The sequence below is a fragment of the Leucoraja erinacea genome, unplaced genomic scaffold (assembly GCF_028641065.1).
Source record: "Leucoraja erinacea ecotype New England unplaced genomic scaffold, Leri_hhj_1 Leri_84S, whole genome shotgun sequence".
Classification (NCBI taxonomy): Eukaryota; Metazoa; Chordata; class Chondrichthyes; order Rajiformes; family Rajidae; genus Leucoraja; species Leucoraja erinaceus.
Window position 1 is genome coordinate 45,001 of NW_026576784.1, and position 21,642 is coordinate 66,642.

Consider the following 21,642-nt stretch of genomic DNA (forward strand, 5'->3'; position numbering starts at 1 on the left):
GTGTTGCTTGGGAAATTGTTAAAGTGCGTCAGTGTACAGGTTCATGATGCCTGTCCATTTGCTTGGTGGTTCAACACTCGAAAGGGAGTATATTTAAAAGTACTGCCGTTTGAGGTGCACAGTTTGCGGGGGGGAAATTGTTAATGTGCATCGGTATGCTGGTTCACAAAGCCTTCGATTTCTTTCCTGGTTCTACACTCGTAAGGGAGTATATTTTTTATTTTTTATTAGACGTACAGTAAATTACAATAATATGCATCACATAAATCTTATTACATTTTGTTGTACCACTTCGTTTTTCGAGCTTTAAAGAAGGTAGAAATAAAAGAAGTAAGGAAAGTGAGCAAGAATTGTGAAGGTGCAGGAAAGTGTTGGGAGAAGAAAGCCCTGTGGGGAAGAAATTAGAGAAGGTAGTAAAGAAATGAAATAAGACCCTAGAAAGAAAAGGAAAAAAAAAGGAAAAACAATCGCTCTGTTGTAACACAAAGGATATACCAACCGTGTTTTAAAAAATATATATATTTTATACCCCCCGTTACCAGATCCTGGTACCATTTATATTTTAAATTACTATTGCACCTTATGCTTGTAATAGTTCCGTAAATGCAGACCACGTCTTTTGGAAGTGGTCTGCTTTGCCTGCTAGGAGTAGTCTCATCTCTTCCAAGTGTAGTGTTTCGAACATGTTTGAAATCCACATTTTTATTTTTGGTATTGGAGCATTTTTCCAAAATTTGAGTATAAGCTTTTTTCCCATTATTAGCCCGTAATTAAGTAAGTTCTTTTGAAACACATTTAATTCGGGGTTACCTTCCGATATTCCAAAAATGATCCATTCTGCTTTTGGTACAAGTTTTATTTTAAATAGTTTTCTGAAGATTTCAAATATTTTGTTCCAGAATTTTTGGATATTTATACAGAAAACAAAAGAGTGCGCTATGTTAGCTTCTTGTGACTGACATTTATCACAAATGGGTGAGACATTGGGGAAAAGTTTATTTATTTTAGTTTTTGAATAATATAGTCCATGTAATGTTTTATATTGGATTTGAGTATGTTGATCGAGCATTTATGCACATATAGTAAGTGTTTATCCCAGCTCTCTTTTGAAATTTTTTTGATTTTATCGACATAATTTCACTTTTGTTCCAGTTTATTCTGTATCCTGAGAAAGATCCAAAGTCCTCAATTAGATTTAATATGTTTGGTATACTGATTTGGGATTTTGTGATATACAGTAATACATTCTAGTTTTGGAAGGTAACAATTGTCCAAAAATTCTGAAACTTTATTATTGTCTATTAGTGTTTTCGATGTGTATAAATTCTCGTAATATTGAGCAAATATTTTATTGATATCATTAGGTAGTGTTAATAATTCCCCTCTATCTGATTTAATCTTTAAAATTACATGATCTTTTTCCCGTTTTTTCAATTGGCGTGCCAAAGGTTTATGGGGTTTATCCCCAAATTCAAAATGTTCTTGTTTTGTAATTTGGAATAATCTTATAATCTTCTCTGATAATTTATTTAGCTTAAATTTCAGTATTACAATTTTATTATGTTTATCCATAGTTGGATCTTTAGCATTATCTATATCTAGTTGTCTGATTTGTTCTTCTAATTGTCTTTGTTCATTCTTATTCTTTTTGTTTTGAAAAGCTTGATACGAGATAATGACTCCTCTAATAAATGCTTTGAAGGATTCCCATAATAAAGTGGGCGATATATCTGGTGTATCATTTGTCTCAAAAAATAGGTCCATCTGTTTTTTTAGATATATACTCCCTTGTGGGTCTTTCAGAATTTGCGAGTTAAACCTCCAGAACGATTTGTTCGTAGAGATTCCTTCCAATTTTAAAACGAAAGTTAGCGGGGAGTGATCTGAAATCGTATTGGTGTGATATTTAGAAACATAGAAACATAGAAATTAGGTGCAGGAGTAGGCCATTCGGCCCTTCGAGCCTGCACCGCCATTCAATATGATCATGGCTGATCATCCAACTCAGTATCCCGTGCCTGCCTTCTCTCCATACCCCCTGATCCCCTTAGCCACAAGGGCCACATCTAACTCCCTCTTAAATATAGCCAATGAACTGGCCTCAACTACCTTCTGTGGCAGAGAGTTCCAGAGATTCACCACTCTCTGTGTGAAAAAAGTTCTTCTCATCTCGGTTTTAAAGGATTTCCCCCTTATCCTTAAGCTGTGACCCCTTGTCCTGGACTTCCCCAACATCGGAAGCAACCTTCCTGCATCTAGCCCGTCCAACCCCTTAAGAATTTTGTAAGTTCTTAAGTAGGTTTGTTAGTAGGTTCTTAATGTAGGTTCATAGTATTAGTTTTGTATCCACTAGGAAGCAGTCTATACGTGAGTATGTTTTATGTACCTGTAGATGGTTTATGCATGCAACCTATAACGTAGCTTCTGGTCCAGCATGCCGGTGACAAGGATATCTCTGGTAAGAAGACAGCGAGGAATTTAAAGTGGATCTACATTGTACTTGGTTGAGGAAAGTTAATGTGAACTAGTTGTTAACCACTTGTGTGAAATGGTTAATGTTAACTACCCTAATCACAGCTTGTTTATTATGAGTTCTTGTGAAGGACTTTCAGGTGAAAGGAATGTGTGTGTGTGTAATGGTCATTCATTGAGCTTTGGACTGGACAAACTGTTGTATAGATTTGTAAAGATATTTGAATGCTCTTGCTCAAAAGACACAGAGTGCTGGAGTAACTCAGCGAGTCAGGCATCATCTGTGGAGAACATGGATAGGTGACGTTTCACGGAGTGCTGGAGTAACTCAGAGGGTCATAGAAACATAGAAAATAGGTGCAGGAGGAGGCCATTTGGCCCTTCGAGCCAGCACGGCCATCATAGTGATCATGGCTGATCGTCCCCAATCAATAACCCGTGCCTGCCTTCTCCCCATAACCCTTGATTCCACTAGCCCCTAGACCTCTATCCAATTCTCTCTTAAATCCATCCAGTGACTTGGCCTCCACTGCCCACTATGGCAGGGAATTCCACAAATTCAGAACTCTCTGGGTGGAAATTTTTTTTCCACCTCAGTCTTAAATGACCTCCCCTTTATTCTAAGACTGTGGCCCCTGGTTCTGGACTCGCCCAACATTGGGAACATTTTTCCTGCATCTAGCTTGTCCAGTCCTTTTATAATTTTATATGTTTCTATAAGATCCCCCTTATTCTTATAAACTCCAGTGAATACAATCCTAGTCTTTTAAACCTTTCCTCATATGACAGTCCGGCCATCCCAGGAATCAATCTTGTGCACCTATGCTGCAGAATGACAAGAATGTCCTTTCTCAAATTAGGAGACCAAAACTTAACACAATAATCCAGATGTGGTCTTACCAGAGCCCTATACAACTGCAGAAGAACCTCTTTACTCCTATACTGAAATCCTCTTGTTATGAAGGGCAACATTCCATTAGCTATCTTCACTGCCTGCTGTACCTGTAAGCCAACTTTCAGTGACTGGTGTACAAGGACCTAACCTAACCCCATTGAGATAATAATAATCTGCCCCCTTGTTTTTGCCACCAAAGTGGATAACCTTATATTTATCTATATTATACTACATCTGCCACGAATCTGCCCACTCACTCAACCTGTCCAGGTCACGCTGCAACCTCCTAACATCCTCTTCACAGTTCACACTGCCACCCAGCGTTGTGTGATCCGCTAACTTGCTAGTGTGGCTCCTAATTCCCTCTTCCAAATCATTAATATATATGGTAAACAGTTGCGGCCCCAACACCGAGCCTTGCGGCATTTCACTCGCCACTGCCTGTCATTCTGAAAAGGACACGTTCACTCCCACTCTTTGCTTCCGGTCTGCCAACCAATTTTCTATCCATGTCAACACCCTACCCCCAATACCATGTGCTCTAATTTTAGTCACCAATCTCCCGCGCAGGACCTTATCAAAGGCTTACTGAAAGTCTAGATACACTATATCCACTGACTCCTTCATCCATTTTATTTGTCACATCCTCAAAAAATTCCAGAAGATTAGTCAAGCATGATTTTCCTTTTATAAATCCATGCTGACTTGGACTAATCCAAATGCCCCATTATTACCTCTTTAATAATTGACTCCAGCATCTTTCCCACAACCAAAGTCAGGCTAACTGGTCTGTAATTCCCTGTTTTCTCTCTCGCTCCTTTCTTGAAAAGTGGGATAACATTAGCTATCCTCCAATCCACAGGAACTGATCCTGAATCTATTGAACATTGGAAAATGATCACCAATGCTTCCACTATTTCTAGAGCCACCTCCCTGAGGACCCTGGGATGCAGTTCATCAAGCCCAGGGGATTTATCGTCCTTCAGTCCCAATAGCCTACCCAATACTATTTCTCGCCTAATGACTGTCCTAATAACCTTCAGTTCCTTGATCCCCTTAGATCCTCTGACCTCCAGTACTTCTGGGAGATTTTTTGTGTCTTCCTTAGTGAAGACAGGTCAGCTCTGGAGAACATGGATAGGTGACGTTTCACAGAGTGCTGGAGTAACTCAGTGGGTCAGGCAGCATCTGTGGAGAACATGGATAGGTGACGTTTCACAGAGTGCTGGAGTAACTCACCGGGTCAGGCAGCATCCGTGGAGAACATGGATAGGTGACGTTTCACAGAGTGCTGGACTAACTCAGTGGATCAGGCAACATCTGTGGAGAACATGGATAGGTGACATTTCACAGAGTGCTGGAGTAACTCAGGGGGTCAGGCAACATCTGTGGAGAACATGGATAGGTGACGTTTCACAGAGTGCTGGAGTAACTCAGCGGGTTAGGCAGCATCTCTGGAGAACATGGATAGGTACAAAGTGCCTCCATCCACCTACCAGTTGCACAGGTTTGGCTCACCTCATCTCTTCAGCATTCCATTTATTTACAACTTCAATCTGAAGAAGGGACCTGATCAAAATGATGCTTGTCCATTCACTTTGTGGTGACGAAAATGCTGCCTGATCTGCTGAGTGCCTCCCGCTCTTTGTTTTTAGACCTAATTATATTCCCTAGTTGTGTCTGTCGAAGGAAAAGTAGTTTAATATTTGTGGACACTGTTTCAAGTTTACAATTTACTAATCCTGCCCCTTCTGCGGATGACACTAAGCTGGGGGGCAGTGTTAGGTGTGAGGAGGATGCTAGGAGACTGCAAGGTGACTGCAGGTGACTGCAAGGTGACTTGGATAGGCTGGGTGAGTGGGCAAATGTTTGGCAGATGCAGTTTAATGTGGATAAATGTGAGGTTATCCATTTTGGTGGTAAAAACGGGAAAGCAGATTATTATCTAAACAGTGGCCGATTGGGAAAGGGGGAGATGCAGCGAGACCTGGGTGTCATGGTACACCAGTCATTGAAGGTAGGCATGCAGGTGCAGCAGGCAGTAAAGAAAGCGAATGGCATGTTGGCTTTCATAGCAAGAGGATTTGAGTATAGGAGCAGGGAGGTTCTACTGCAGTTGTATAGGGTCTTGGTGAGACCACACCTGGAGTATTGCGTGCAGTTTTGGTCTCCAAATCTGAGGAAGGACATTATTGCCATAGAGGGAGTGCAGAGAAGGTTCACCAGACTGATTCCTGGGATGTCAGGACTGTCTTATGAAGAAAGACTGGATAGACTTGGTTTATACTCTCTAGAGTTTAGGAGATTGAGAGGGGATCTTATAGAAACTTACAAAATTCTTAAGGGGTTGGACAGGCTAGATGCAGGAAGATTGTTTCCGATGTTGGGGAAGTCCAGGACAAGGGGTCACAGCTTAAGGATAAGGGGGAAATCCTTTAAAACCGAGATGAGGAGAACTTTTTTTCACACAGAGAGTGGTGAATCTCTGGAACTCTCTGCCACAGAGGGTAGTTGAGGCCAGTTCATTGGCTATATATATTTAAGAGGGAGTTAGATGTGGCCCTTGTGGCCAAGGGGATCAGAGGGTATGGAGAAAAGGCAGGTACGGGATACTGAGTTGGATGATCAGCCATGATCATATTAAATGGCGGTGCAGGCTCGAAGGGCCGAATGGCCTACTCCTGCACCTAATTTCTATGTTTCTATGTTTCTCTAGAATTTAGGAGATTGAGAGGGGATCTTATAGAAACTTACAAAATTCTTAAGGGGTTGGACAGGCTAGATGCAGGAAGATTGTTCCCGATGTTAGGGAAGTCCAGGACAAGGGGTCACAGCTTAAGGATAAGGGGGAAATCCTTTAAAACTGAGATGAGAAGAACTTTTTTCACACAGAGAGTGGTGAATCTCTGGAACTCTCTGCCACAGAGGGTAGTTGAGGCCAGTTCATTGGCTATATTTAAGAGGGAGTTAGATGTGGCCCTTGTGGCTAAGGGGATCAGGGGGTATGGAGAGAAGGCAGGTACGGGATATTGAGTTGGATGATCAGCCATGATCATATTGAATGGCGGTGCAGGCTCGAAGGGCCGAATGGCCTACTCCTGCACCTAATTTCTATGTTTCTATAAATGGCACCAAGGTGAGGATGGCACCATAGTCCAGCCAGCCTCCCCTCCATGTTCATCCGTGGTCGGGGCCTTCCCAGCACCCGCAGTCGCCGCCCCGGGTGGCCCGATTTTCAGGCCCTCACGCCGGGCTGGTGGAACGCCGACGCCGAACCCCGACGGTGAGCATCCTCCTCCTCAGCGACCCGGACCTCCTGATCAGCCGCCTCCCGCTGCCGGAGTCTGCAGCTCCTGAGTCCGCAGGCCGAGCCGGGCAGAGTCACAGGACCCCACGCTGTCCATCAGCGCCGCCCGCGTTGGGAGCTCCGCAAACCGCAGCTCCATGATGTCGGCAGCAGGTCCAGCACTCCGGGCTCCAGACGGCGACCCCCGGTAAGGCATCGCCAGCCCCGCGATGTTTCAGCGCTGTCCCGCCGCTGCTGGAGCTCCAGTCGATCCCGGCAGGAAAGGCCGCGCCAATCCAGGTAGGTAGGCCGCTGTGGGGGGGGGGGGGGGGGAGGCGAGGACGCGACTCGAATAATAGTCGCGTCCTCACCAGGAAGCGGCTGAAGGACGGTATCCCCCGCACCGTGCCCTCTTCCCCCACATAAAGACATTAAAAAAAACACACTTTTACATAACTAAATAAACAAAAAAACAAAAAGATACCGGCTGTAGGTGGAGGCTGCTGAAGTACACCGGAAGTACAACACCTATTTTACAACATTGTTGGGTGGGCCCAGTGCGGCGGCGATGTCTGGTAGGCCCGGTGCGGCAGCCATGTTGGGTGGATCGGGTACGGCGGCCATTTTGGGTGGGTCGTGTCTGGCGGCCATGTTGGGTGGGTCGGGCCCAGTTCGGCGGCCATATTGGGTGGGTCGGGTACGATAGCCATTTTGGGTGGGTCGGATCCGGCGGCCATGTTGTGTGGGTCGGGTACGGCGGCCATGTTGTTGGGTCGGGTCGGGTGGGTGGGGCGGCCATGTTGGGTGGGTGGGTCGGGCCCAGTGCGGCGGCCATGTTGGGTGGGTCGGGTACGGCGGCCATGTTGGGTGGGGTCGGGTCCGGCGGCCATGTTGGGTGGGTCGGGTCCGGCGGCCATGTCGGGTGGGTCGGGTCTGGCGGCCATGTTGTGTGGGTCGGGTGTTGTGTGGGTCGGGTACGGCGGCCATGTTGGGGTACGGGGCCCCAGTGCGGCGCCCATGTTGTGTGGGTGGGTCGGGTCCGGCGGCGGCCATGTTGGTGGGTGTCCGGTGGGTGTTGGGTGGGCCGGTCCGGCGGCCATGTTGGGTGGGTCGGGACCGGCGGCCATGTTGAGTGGGTCGGGTCCGGCGGCCATGTTGGTGGGTGGGGTCCGGGTCCGGCGGCCATGTTGGGTGGGTCGGTTACGGCGGCGGCCATGTTGGGTGGGTCGGGCGGCGGCCAGTGCGGCGGCCATGTTGGGTGGGTCGGGACCGGCGGCCAGGTGGAGTGGGTCGGGACCGGCGGCCATGTTGGGTGGGTCGGGTCCGGCGGCCATGTTGGGTGGGTCGGTTACGGCGGCCATGTTGGGTCGGTCGTGTCCGGCGGCCATGTTGGGTGGGTCGGGTCCGGCGGCCATGTTGGGTGGGTCGGGTCCGGCCCATGTTGGGTGGGTCGGGTCCGGCGGCCATGTTGGGTGGGTCGGGTCCGGCGGCCATGTTGGGTGGGGCCGGTGCGGCGATGAGGCTGGGCGATCCCGGAGGGCGGCGAGGGTCGGCGGAATCAGCGAGGGGGAGGGAGTCCAAGTCAAAGATCCTAGAGGAGCAAGATAGACCACTCCTCGAAAAACGCGTAGAATGACGTGTGTGATCGTCGACGCCATTTTTCGAGGCATTTATTGGGCTTCCCCCCCCCCCCACACTGTCATGGCGTCCTTATCTAAATGTCATCTCACTGCTCTGCTATCAATTATTCTAATCGTAAATCTAAACGACCCGACCTGTCATTCTTTAGGTTCCCCAATAAAAAAGAAAGGTGAGAAAATATTTTTATTATTTTCAGTCGATATTCTGTCGTGAAAATGTTATTTTCTGTTCTCCCATCAACGGCCATTGGGAAACTGGGTTTGTCGGTACATTAGAAAGTTATTAGACTTATTTTTAATAGTTCTTTACTCACCACAATAATAAAGACAATTTTAACACTTCTGTACGTTTTTGGTTTTGTTTTGTAAGGGATTAGTCTCCACAATATGGCCCGCGGACACATTAGGTCCAGTGACCAGGAGATTTTTCGAGCTCAGATTCAAGTCCGAGAATGGGCGGCTGTTACCCATTATATTCCTCGAACATAGGGACATAGCAAACAACACTCACATACGTACAAGACATCACAAGCAAAGATCACAAGCCCGCCGTGAAGAAGGGTGCAATCAAATATTATATAACTCTGCTCTATCATCTTTGGGTGCAATGGTGGGTCGGGGGGTTCGGTGGCGGCGGCCGCAATCAAAGATACTAGTGGAGCTCTGCTCTATAATCTTTGGTCGGAATGGGACGGCTGCGCGTTATAATGTGCTATCGTTCCACTCTCCCTCCCCCCCTTTCCCCTCTCCCCCTTCTCCCCCTGTCCCCCCCCCTCCCTTCCCCTTTCCCCTCTCCCCCCTTCTCCCTCTCCCCCCTTCTCCCCCTTCTCCCTCTCTTCTCACGATTTCTCGCTCCCCTCCCTCTCTCTCGATCTCTCTCTCTCTCCTCTCTCCCTCTCTCGATCTCTCTCTCTCTCTCTCTCCCTCTCTCTTCGCGATCTCCCTCCCTTCCCTCTCTCCCTCCCTTACCTCTTCGTGAGAGTTGGCAGCTCTGCTATGCCTTGGGTCCAAAAGAGGATAGATAGAAAATACTTAATGGTCTTTGTAAGAAGATTTTAATAAGCTCTTCTACATTTAAGGTAAATTGACATATTAGAGCCAAAACGCATTTTCAATATACAGGTCTCTCCACACAACTGAAAACAATTGCATTTAGGTGATATATCATCCATTGTTCAGGCAAGTAGCACTAGGTTACAATAAACTTCTTACATATTCCAGGAATTCATCTCATAAAAATGGGAGAGGCTTAAATGCATTGTAAAATCATAAATCCATGTTGACTTGGACTAATCCTTTTACTGCTATCCAAATGCCCCATTATTACATCTTTAATAATTGACTCCAGCATCTTTCACACCACCAAAGTCAGGCTAACTGGTCTGTAATTCCCCATTTTCTCTCCCGCTCCTTTCTTGAAAAGTGGGATAGCATTAGCTATCCTCCAATCCACAGGAACTGATCGTAAATCTATTGATCGTTGGAAAATAATAGAAACATAGAAACATAGAAATTAGGTGCAGGAGTAGGCCATTCGGCCCTTCGAGCCTGCAACGCCATTCAATATGATCATGGCTGATCATCCAACTCAGTATCCCGTACCTGCCTTCTCTCCATACCCTCTGATCCCCTTAGCCACAAGGGCCACATCTAACTCCCTCTTAAATATAGCCAATGAACTGGCCTCGACTACCCTCTGCGGCAGAGAGTTCCAGAGATTCACCACTCTCTATGTGAAAAAGGTTCTTCTCATCTCGGTTTTAAAGGATTTCCCCCTTATCCTTAAGCTGTGACCCCTTGTCCTGGACTTCCCCAACATCGGGAGCAATCTTCCTGCATCTAGCCTGTCCAACCCCTTAAGAATTTTGTAAGTTTCTATAAGATACCCTCTCAATCTCCTAAATTCTAGAGAGTATAAACCAAGTCTATCCAGCCTTTCTTCATAAGACAGTCCTGACATCCCAGGAATCAGTCTGGTGAACCTTCTCTGCACTCCCTCTATGGCAATAATGTCCTTCCTCAGATTTGGAGACCAAAACTGTACGCAATACTCCAGGTGTGGTCTCACCAAGACCCTGTACAACTGCAGTAGAACCTCCCTGCTCCTATACTCAAATCCTTTCGCTATGAAAGCTAACATACCATTCGCTTTCTTCACTGCCTGCTGCACCTGCATGCCTACTTTCAATGCCTGGTGTACCATGACACCCAGGTCTCGCTGCATCTCCCCTTTTCCTAGTCGGCCGCCATTTAGATAATAGTCTGCTTTCCTGTTTTTGCCACCAAAATGGATAACCTCACATTTATCCACATTATACTGCATCTGCCAAACATTAGCCCACTCACCCAGCCTATCCAAGTCACCTTGCAGTCTCCTAGCATCCTCCTCACAGCTAACACTGCCCCCCAGCTTAGTGTCATCCGCAAACTTGGAGATATTGCCTTCAATTCCCTCATCCAGATCATTAATATATATATTGTAAATAGCTGGGGTCCCAGCACTGAGCCTTGCGGTACCCTACTAGTCACTGCCTGCCTAATGAAGAACTCAACCATATTATGGTCACTCTTGCCCAAGGGGGCACGTACAACAAGATTGCTAACTAACCCGTCCTCATTACTCAATACCCAGTCTAAAATAGCCTGCTCTCTCGTTGGTTCCTCTACATGTTAATCATATGTATAAATATATATGTATGTGTATATATATGCATGTATGTGTATATATGCATGTATATGTATATGTGTGTATATATGTATGTATATATATGTTTATATGTGTGTATGTATGCATATAAATGTATCCATATGTATGTGTGTATTTGTATGTGTGCATATGTATGTGTATACGTATGTATGTATGTGTATATATGTATGTGTGTATATATGTATGTGTATATATATATGTGTGTATAAATATATATATGCATATATATATTATTACTATATAATTATATATATAATTGCCTTTATGGTTTATGTATATCATCTTACAAGACAAATAAATTAATAGTGATTATTTAAATCAAAGTTGCTTCTGATCCATGAGAATAAACTTAACTATCTGTAACTTGCCTCTCACACACAGACACACATTCATATAAATATATATAATATGTATACGTTAAATTTAATTTTGTGCAGTGTGTGTTAAAGCAATACAATGCAAGGGAAACTACGCAAAGGAGGGGGCTGTTCCCGCTACAAGATACTCGAGGATCTTTGCTTTGGATCAAAGATTATAGCGGAGCTCTATAATCTTTGCTTTGGATCACAGCGGGTGGCATACCGGAAGTCGCATGTCGCACTAAAAAATGGCGGCCGTGACGTTCCGTCACGTACTACACGCAAGCCCATTGGATTTCGAAGGAGTGGTCTATCTTGCTCCTCTAGGATCTTTGGTCCAAGTTACCGTTGAGGCCGCGAGGCGAGGCTGGGCATCATCGGTCGGCAGGTGAGGGTCGGCGGCAGCATCGATCTAGCGAGAACAAGCCGAGTCTATCCCCTTCCCCTCATTAAGGTTTATTCACTAAAGTTGTGGTCTGGGCCTACTTGAAGGAGTTTAACAGGGACCACTGATATGTACTTGTGTCTCTATTTAGTAGTGAATTTCTGCCAATACCTGGGGTTGTTGGTCAGGGTGGGGACTGTGAGGGGGATAGACATTGGGGGGGGGGATCTGTCTCTGGGTTTTGCGCGCTGTGCCTCTGGAGTGATCAGCAAATGGGCGCTTGATGAAACGGACAGATATACGGGTGTAATGGGACAGATATACGGGTGTAATGGGACAGATATACGGGTGTAATGGGACAGATATACGGGTGTAATGGGACAGGTATACGGGTGTAATGGGACAGGTATACGGGTGTAATGGGACAGGTATACGGGTGTAATGGGACAGATATACGGGTGTAATGGGACAGGTATACGGGTGTAATGGGACAGGTATACGGGTGTAATGGGACAGGTATACGGGTGTAATGGGACAGGTATACGGGTGTAATGGGACAGGTATACGGGTGTAATGGGACAGGTATACGGGTGTAATGGGACGGGTGTAATGGGACAGGACGGGTGTATACGGGTGTAATGGGACAGGTATACGGGTGTAATGGGACAGGTATACGGGTGTAATGGGACAGGTATACGGGTGTAATGGGACAGGTATACGGGTGTAATGGGACAGGTATACAGGTGTAATGGGACAGGTATACGGGTGTAATGGGACAGGTATACGGGTGTAATGGGACAGGTATACGGGTGTAATGGGACAGGTATACGGGTGTAATGGGACAGGTATACGGGTGTAATGGGACAGGTATACGGGTGTAATGGGACAGGTATACGGGTGTAATGGGACAGGTATACGGGTGTAATGGGACAGGTATACGGGTGTAATGGGACAGGTATACGGGTGTAATGGGACAGGTATACGGGTGTAATGGGACAGGTATACGGGTGTAATGGGACAGGTATACGGGTGTAATGGGACAGGTATACGGGTGTAATGGGACAAGGTATACGGGTGTAATGGGACAGGTATACAGGTGTAATGGGACAGGTATACGGGTGTAATGGGACAGGTATACAGGTGTAATGGGACAGGTATACGGGTGTAATGGGACAGGTATACGGGTGTAATGGGACAGGTATACGGGTGTAATGGGACAGGTATACGGGTGTAATGGGACAGGTATACGGGTGCAATGGGACAGGTATACGGGTGCAATGGGACAGGTATACGGGTGCAATGGGACAGGTATACGGGTGTAATGGGACAGGTATACGGGTGTAATGGGACAGGTATACGGGTGTAATGGGACAGGTATACGGGTGTAATGGGACAGGTATACGGGTGTAATGGGACAAGTATACGTCCAATACCTCTTGGGGCTGTACGGGAGAATCCACGACGCTTGAGAAATTTGTCAAACTCGTCGGGCTCTGAGTCATCATGTGCCCCAGTGGCATTTTCTTGCAAGTCTTTGGTGGGAAAGTTCCTCGCAAACAGCTGGTGACCACATCAGTCGGCAGATGATTCAAACCTTCCCCTTCACGCCATCTGGAAGAGATCCGGGCCAGAAGAAATCCCATCAAGTTGTTCCTGAACAGCTTCTCTAGAGCCAGGTGTGGAAGGTCACGGAGAACTTGGAGCAAGATTGGGCTTAGAGATCTTCAATGATTCCCACAAAATCCCCCTCGTCACCCTCAGGTATCTCTCATTTGGCTGTGACCTGAGGTGCTTTCTCATTTAAGTTTTTGACCCAAATCGCAGAAACTACCTGAATTTTTAACATTGAGTAAAAATATTGTATAAATCATACCTGAAACTCGTCAAGAACAAAACCTGCACATATTTTTAAAATATGAGGAAAAACCTCCAATTTTCTGAATAGTAATTGTCCAATCAAAGCACGTTTGACATTGGTCAATTAACGTCCAACCTCTTCTTCTTCTGTCGTATGTCTTTTAGACCTGCAGCTCCTTGACGCGAGCCCGGCCAACGTGTCATCGTCCAGGTCAATTGTCCAACCTCAATCATGCGCTTTGTTTCCTGGTCACTGGGCAGCGAGTATTCTGGGATCATGGCTCCCTCCTCATTACATCAAAACAATAGCAAGGTTTCCAAGGAATTAAGGTAATGGTAACCTTGCTGATCATTTTGTTTTACAATTGATTTATCTTTATAAAGTTATAACCATATAACAATTACAGCACGGAAACAGGCCATCTCGGCCCTACAAGTCCATGCCGAACAAATGTTTTTCCCCCTTAGTCCCACCTGCCTGCACTCATACCATAACCCTCCATTCCCTTCTCATCCATATGCCTATCCAATTTATTTTTAAATGATACCAATGAACCTGCCTCCACCACTTCCACTGGGAGCTCATTCCACACCGCCACCACTCTCTGCGTAAAGAAGTTCCCCCTCATATTACCCCTAAACTTCTGTCCCTTAATTCTGAAGTCATGTCCTCTTGTTTGAATCTTCCCTATTCTCAAAGGGAAAAGCTTGTCCACATCAACTCTGTCTATCCCTCTCATCATTTTAAAGACCTCTATCAGGTCCCCCCTTAACCTTCTGCGCTCCAGAGAATAAAGACCTAACTTATTCAACCTATCTCTGTAACTTAGTTGTTGAAACCCAGGCAACATTCTAGTAAATCTCCTCTGTACTCTCTCTATTTTGTTGACATCCTTCCTATAATTGGGCGACCAAAATTGTACACCATACTCCAGATTTGGTCTCACCAATGCCTTGTACAATTTTAACATTACATCCCAGCTTCTATACTCAATGCTCTGATTTATAAAGGCTAGCATACCAAAAGTACAATGATATGAATTGTTAAATAAAACTGATAAATAACAAATGTAGAGTTAGGGTCGGGCTGTCGGTTGGCCGGTGGATGCTGCGAAGGATCGGTCAGGCTGTCGGGTCACCGGTGGGTGCTGAGAGAGGTCGGTCAGGCCGCTGGTGGGTGCGAATGGGTGGTCGGTCAGGCCGCTGGTGGGGGATGCTGCGCGTGGTCGGGCTGTGGGTAGGCCGGTGTTGCAGCGAGCGAGTGGCAGAATGACGGAGCGGTGCTATGGGGGTGCAGAAGGCGGCCCGGGCAGTGTGCAGGGCAGTGCTGCTCCCCATCACCACGATGATCCAGAAGGGCATGCTGGCCGAGGTGGACGCGCTGTGGGACCACACATACGGAGCCCGCAGCCGATCCCAAAGCGGCTCCAGCTCCAGCCGTGGGCTGCTCTGGAAGGGGCGGGGGGGGGGGGGGGGAGTTAGGGTTTGGCATTTTCCTGTCAGTGGAAGATGCCTTCGCCTTCCCCCAGCCTGGCACTGCCCCAGTCCCACTATGCCCATGACCCCCACTCTGTACACTGGCAGTCAGTGGGGTTCAGTAAATGGGGGAACCCACAGAAACTGCCCTCACCCATTAATTAGGCTGGTTCAGGAGCCGGACCTCATTCAAAATACACCCTCACAATTATATTCATGGATTTCAGGAGGGGGAGGAGGAGGACTCAACCAACACCAATCACCATCAGGGGCACTGAGGTGGAGGTGGTCGCCAACCACAGGTACCTTGGTGTGCAGCTTGACAGTGAGCTGGACTGGAAGAGTCATATGGAGGCGGTGTACAGGAAGGGACAAAGTAGACTGTATTTTTTAAGGAGGCTAAAGTCATTTAATATCTGTCAACCCCTACTGTGCAGTGTCTACCATTCAGTGGTGGCCAGTGCTCTGTTTTTTGCTGTGGCCTGTTGGGGAGAAGGCGCCCGAATAGCGGACAAAAACAGATTGGATAAGCTGATCAGGAAGGCCGGCTCAGTGGTTGGGGCAGAGCAACTAACGGTCAAGCAGGTGGCAGAGGCCAGAACTCTGAAAAAACTAGGCTCAATAATGACCAACCCCACTCACCCACTCCACGCCCTGAAGGTGATCAAGTGCAGCATCTTCAGTCAGAGACTGATTGCACCAATGTGCAAAACGGAGAGACATAGGAAGTCTTGTATACCAGCTGCTATAAGGTTTTATAATGCACAAAAATTTTAACTTATTATGTATTGAAGATATCTGTTGAAATGTGTGGTGTTATGTCTGTCTTGAAGCTGTTGTGGCACTGTAATTTCCTGTAAAGGATTATTAAAGGTTATTCATATTCATCATATAATTTTTATATAATATAATTACAGCCATATTCACGTCATATATAGGGCGGTTGCACGTATGGTCACCAGGTCATAGGGCTTGACGCACGGTACCGCTCAATACATCTGGAGGACATCGCATCTTCCGGTATATGTTGTTAATACATGAAATGTGTACTTTCCTACCTTTTTAGAAACCGCCAAAATGGTGATTTTTTGCACAGTAAAATATTGTGGAAGTCAGGGTAAGCGTGAGAGACATCGTACCCAACTTCAGAATTCCAAAAGTGAAGTGAGATGAAGGTACAGAGCAGCAAGAGCTGGAGGGACAACAGCAGCTAAAGCGCTTGGTGAACATTGGCCGTGCAGATATCGAAATTGAAAATATTGGGAATTATCGCGTTTGCTCACTGCATTTCATCAAAGGTAAGGCAATATTTGTGTTTTTTCTTGATTCCCCTGGTATCAAAAAAGTTTCAGAAGTGATCAATTTGGCTGTAAAATTTTAAAATCGCCCGTGGTTGTGAAGTGGGTTTTTACATGCAAAAAGAAACTCTTCTGAAGCTTAATTTAGCATTAAAAAAATCTCTAGACTTACGAGTGGTGCGTGGAAAAATAACTTTTCTATCATTATGCTATTGAGATGTATATTTTGGCAAATAATAAAATGTCCTGACAGCTTAAACACCCACTCTCTTTCAATAGGATATTGTCAATTTGCTGAGGTTGATTATGTTTAATTAACAGCTAACAATTATGCCATTCCTTGGCTTGCATCTGAGTAAAATGTAATTCAAAACCCACGTATGGTTAGTCCATGTACGAGGTGTCGGACCCACGCCCTGCCAAGCCGCGCAATCCGCAATGACCATACAGCAACTGGTCGAGGTAGCTGTGATCCAGCAACCTTTTGCAGCCCTGATTGCTGACTTCCCAGGGTTGCTCACGCCCCGGTTCGACGGGTCCGTGCCCCGTCATGGCGTGGTCCATCACTTTCCCACCGAGGGCCCACGCCTACTCTTCGAACGGCTGCACAAACACGGGTTGGTGATCAACCCTGACAAGTGCCAGTTTGGATTGCATTCCATTTCATTCTTGGGTCACAACATCACCTCCCACGGTGCACAGCCACTGCCCGAGAAAGTCGACGTTATCCGTCGCTTCGCAAGGCCTCTATCGGTCAAGGGTCTACAGGAGTTTATCGGGATGGTTAACTTCTACCACTGATTCATCCCGTCTGCAGCCGCCATTGTGCGGCCGTTGTTCCAATGCCTTGCCGGTAAGCCCAAGGACCAGGTCTGGTCCAAGGAGGCACAGAAGGCGTTCGAGGGGGCTATGACCGCGTTGGCCAACGCCACTATGCTGGAGCACCCTAGGGCGTCAGCCCAAACGGCTCTCACCGCGGACGCCTCCGACGTCGCGTTAGGCGCCGTCCTCGAGCAGCGTGAAGGTAGTCGCTGGGTGCCACTGGCATTTTTCAGCAGGCGGCTGCAAGCCCCCGAAGTTAAGTACGGCGCTTTCGACCGGGAACTCCTCGCACTCTACCTAGCGATCTGCCATTTTTGTTATTTCCTGGAGGGGCGCGCGTTCACCGCATTCACAGATCACAAGCCACTAACGTTCACTTTGACCAAGGTATCTGACCCCTGGTCTGCCAGACAGCAGCGGCACCTCGCTTGCATTTCCGAATTCACGTCCGAAATTCCCACTTCCCGGCATGGTTTGTCTTTGGTGCATGTACCTACTATGTTACGGGATTGTGCTCATGTTTTACTTCGTAGAGATGCTCAACGCTCGCCGTTCCAGCGGGTGTACGAGGGTCCGTACAAGGTGCTCAGTACTGGTGTCTCGACGTTCATGTTGGACCTGGGTGGCAAGGAGGAGTTCGTCTCCGTGAGCCATCTTAAACCAGCACACGTTGACGAGGATAGCCCAGTGACAGTGGCTACTCCACGGTGTAGAGGACGTCCACCTGTTGTTTTACCGCCCTCTGCACCTGTTAACCCCGGTTATGTTTCTCCGGCCCCCCCCCCCTTTGTTACGCCCGTCCCTCGTTCGTGTTTTTCGTGCCCCTCCGGTCCTGTTTTACAGGTCCCTATTGTTACGTTCGCCCCACGACCTCGAACCACACGTTCCGGTCGAACCGTCCGTTTACCCGTGCGTTTCCGTTACCGCGGATTCTGGGGGGGGCCGTGTAGCGGCGCCTGCTAGCGCACGCAGATATCGAACCCGGCATTCGGAAGCCGCGATCACGTGACTCGGGAGTGGCCGCTTGTTTCGCGCGGTTTTTGCTTGCGCACGTTAGTTCAGCGCTGACCACCGATGTGGGCAGACGTGTCTGAAGAACCTGTAAACTGGAAATCGAACTTTTGAATAAAGATCTGTTGGAAACCCCAGTTGTCATTCTTCAGACGTTCGCCAAAAGAGGATGGTTTTATTGGATCTTTTGTAGGCATGAAATAATTAGATTGACTGGTGTATCTAAATAGAAGCTTTAAGCATGGTTAGAGTCACATGCTGCAGGCAGGCAGGCAGGCAGATGTTTTAATTTATGACATGCATGAATCCTGAAATCTGGAGCACAGAAGTATTTTCCATTTCACCTGATTTGTGAAAATGATTATATTAAATTGTAAGAATACAATACAATACAATACAATTTATTTGTCATTTGAACCCCATTGCGGCTCAAATGAAATGTTGTTTCTGCAGTCATACACACAAAAAAGAACCAAGGCACAACACAATTTACACAAACATCCATCACAGCGCATCTCCTCCTCGCTGTGATGGAAGGCAAAGACTTATCTCTCCCCTGCACTTCCCATTCCCCTCCCGATGTCAGAGTCAAAGTCAAAGCCCCCGGCGGGCGATGGCAATTGTCCCGCGGCCATTAACGCCGCGCCGGGTGATGCAAGGCCGCGCTCCGAGTCTTGGCGTTGGAGCCCCCGGCCGGCGTTAGCAAAGTCCCGCAGCCATTCCAAGCCACGCCGGGTGATGATGTTAGGCCCCGCTCCACGTACTCTTCGACCCCGCAACTCGGGCGGGTGAAGTCGCCGTTGCGGAAGAAACACAAGATAGAATTTTGTTTAGGAAGCCAAATTAAACCAGAGATAGACACAAAAACCTGGAGTAACTGACAGGATTTGCAGTTTCCTTTTGAGAAGAAGTGAATACTGATGATAGAAACATAGAAAATAGGTGCAGGAGTAGGCCATTCGGCCTTTCGAGCCTGCACTGCCATTCAATACGATCATGGCTGATCATTCAACTCAGTATCCCATACCTGCCTTCTCTCCGTACCCTCTGATCCCTTTAGCCACAAGGGCCACATCTAACTCCCTCTTAAATATAGCCAATGAACTGGCCTCAACTACCACCTGTGGCAGTGAATTCCACAGATTCACCACTCTCTGTGTAAAAAATGATTTTCTCATCTCAGTCCTAAAAGACTTCCCTCTTATCCTTAAACTGTGACCACTAGTTCTGGACTTCCCCAACATCGGGAATAATCTTCCTGCATCTAGCCTGTCCAACCCCTTAAGAATTTTGTAAGTTTCTATAAGATCCCCCTCAATCTTCTAAATTCTAGCGAGTACAAGCCGAGTCTATCCAATCTTTCTTCATATGAAAGTCCTGCCATCCCAGGAATCAGTCTGGTGAACCGTCTCTGCACTCCCTCTATGGCAATAATGTCCTTCCTCAGATTTGGAGACCAAAACTGTACGCAATACTCCAGGTGTGGTCTCACCAAGACCCTGTACAACTGCAGTAGAACCTCTCTGCTCCTATACTCAAATCCTTTTGCAATGAAAGCTAACATACCATTCGCTTTCTTTACTGCCTGCTGCACCTGCATGCCTACCTTCAATGACTGGTGTACCATGACACCCAGGTCTCGCTGCATCTCCCCCTTTCCCAATCGGCCACCATTTAGATAATAGTCTGCTTTCCTGTTTTTGCCACCAAAATGGATAACCTCACATTTACCCACATTATACTGCATCTGCCAAACATTTGCCCACTCACCCAGCCTATCCAAGTCACCCTGCAGTCTCCTAGCATCCTCCTCACAGCTAACACTGCCCCCCAGCTTAGTGTCATCCGCAAACTTGGAGATATTGCCTTCAATTCCCTCATCCAGATCATTAATATATATTGTAAATAGCTGGGGTCCCAGTACTGAGCCTTGGGGTACCCCACTAGTCATTGGCACCTGGATATGCAGGGAATGGAGGGGCATGGGTCACGTGCAGGCAGTGGAGATTAATTTATCTTGGCATCATGTTCGGCACAGACATTGTGAGCCATGGGGCCATAATGGTCTTTGATCTATTCCTTTATTTTAGTCAGTCAACTTTAGCTTAACAACAGCAACTTTGAGGTTGATTTGGCAACATTCAAATCAGTAACGTTGGTAAAAGTGTGTCGGCCATCTGATTCGCTTTCAAAGACAACTTGTGCAAATTAATTTTAAACCATGTATAACCAGATTTTTAATTATGTAATTTATATGGGATACATAATCACATGGCACCTCTGAACCTACCTATGCAACATAACCGCAGCAGGGCTCCTGGTAAATCCTCCTCTTCGATCAGTAGTAGTACAACCATTGAAGGGGCGGGAATCTGAAGCTCAATTAGCCGATTGATATTACTGTATAGACTGCAGGAGGATGAAAGAATCTGGAATGAGTACATATTGTAATTTAGCGTTAGTGATTCATCAGTGGAAGTCTCACCTCACTATTACCACCATCTTTTGTACAGGGCAAAGAGATTGTGTAAACTGAGGTATCCTCCATGACTCGCGGAATTCAGCTCCTGACGACTTTGGGGTGTGGGAGTAAACTGGAGAACCCGGAGAAAACCCAGCGAGGCCATGGGGGGGGGGGGGGGAAGGAAGGAGCCAAGGCCGTGCAGCCAGCACATGTAGCCAGGATCGAACCCGCATCTGTGCTGTCTGTCTGTCTGTCTGTCTGTCTGTCTGTCTGTCTGTCTGTCTGTCTGTCTGTCAGCAGCAACTCTCCCGCTGCGACTGCGACACCCCCCCTCCCCTCCCGCCTGACAAGTTCTAGATTAAAACCTTTTTGAACTCGACAAGCAACGTTTCACATAACACAGTCCAGGGAGGGGGAGGGAGCGCCCGGGGTGGGCGGGGCTACAGGGAGGGAGCGCCCGGGGTGGGCGGGGCTACAGGAAGGGAGCGCCCGGGTAGGCGGGGCTACAGAGAGGGAGCTCCCGGGGTGGGCGGGGCTACAGGGGGGGAGGGAGCGCCCGGGGTGGGGGGCTACATGGAGGGCTACAGGGTGGGCGGAGCTACAGGGCTTTGACTCTGACATCTGGGGGGGGGGGGGAGAGTGCAGTGATAAGTTTTTTTTGGCCTTCCATCACAGCGATGTGATGGATGTTTATGTAAAATGTAATTATGTTGTGTCTGGGGTCTATTTGTGTGTAATGTATGGCTGCAGAAATGGCATTTCGTTTGGACCTCCAGGGGTCCAAATGACAATTAAATTGACTCTTGACTCTTGACTCTCTTGGAGCGCCCGGGGTGGGCGGGGCTACAGGGAGGGAGCGCCCGGGGTGGGCGGGGCTACAGGGAGGGAGCGCCCATCCGGGGCCTCAGGAGACGAGGCTTTTTTCCGCTTCACCGTCGTCATGGCCGCATCGACAAGATGGCGGCGCGTC

The 21,642-nt window shown here is 47.4% G+C and overlaps 1 protein-coding gene across 3 annotated transcripts in view; it reads left to right on the forward strand.

The window, feature by feature from the left end:
• The window catches only part of LOC129694894 (uncharacterized), a 39,784-nt gene extending 18,880 nt beyond the window's left edge, over positions 1-20,904 (forward strand). Inside the window, exons 1-3 of one of the 3 annotated variants that reach the window (XM_055631648.1) lie at positions 11,694-11,747; positions 13,767-13,931; positions 16,144-20,904. In XM_055631648.1, the coding sequence (XP_055487623.1) occupies positions 17,285-18,160 (876 nt within the window). In that variant the 5' untranslated portion in view covers positions 11,694-11,747; positions 13,767-13,931; positions 16,144-17,284 and the 3' untranslated portion in view covers positions 18,161-20,904. Of the gene's footprint in view, positions 1-11,693; positions 11,748-13,766; positions 13,932-16,143 lie in introns of those variants that run through there. The other 2 variants (XM_055631646.1, XM_055631649.1) reach the window with 2 other exon arrangements.
• The last annotated feature ends 738 nt before the right edge of the window (positions 20,905-21,642 follow it).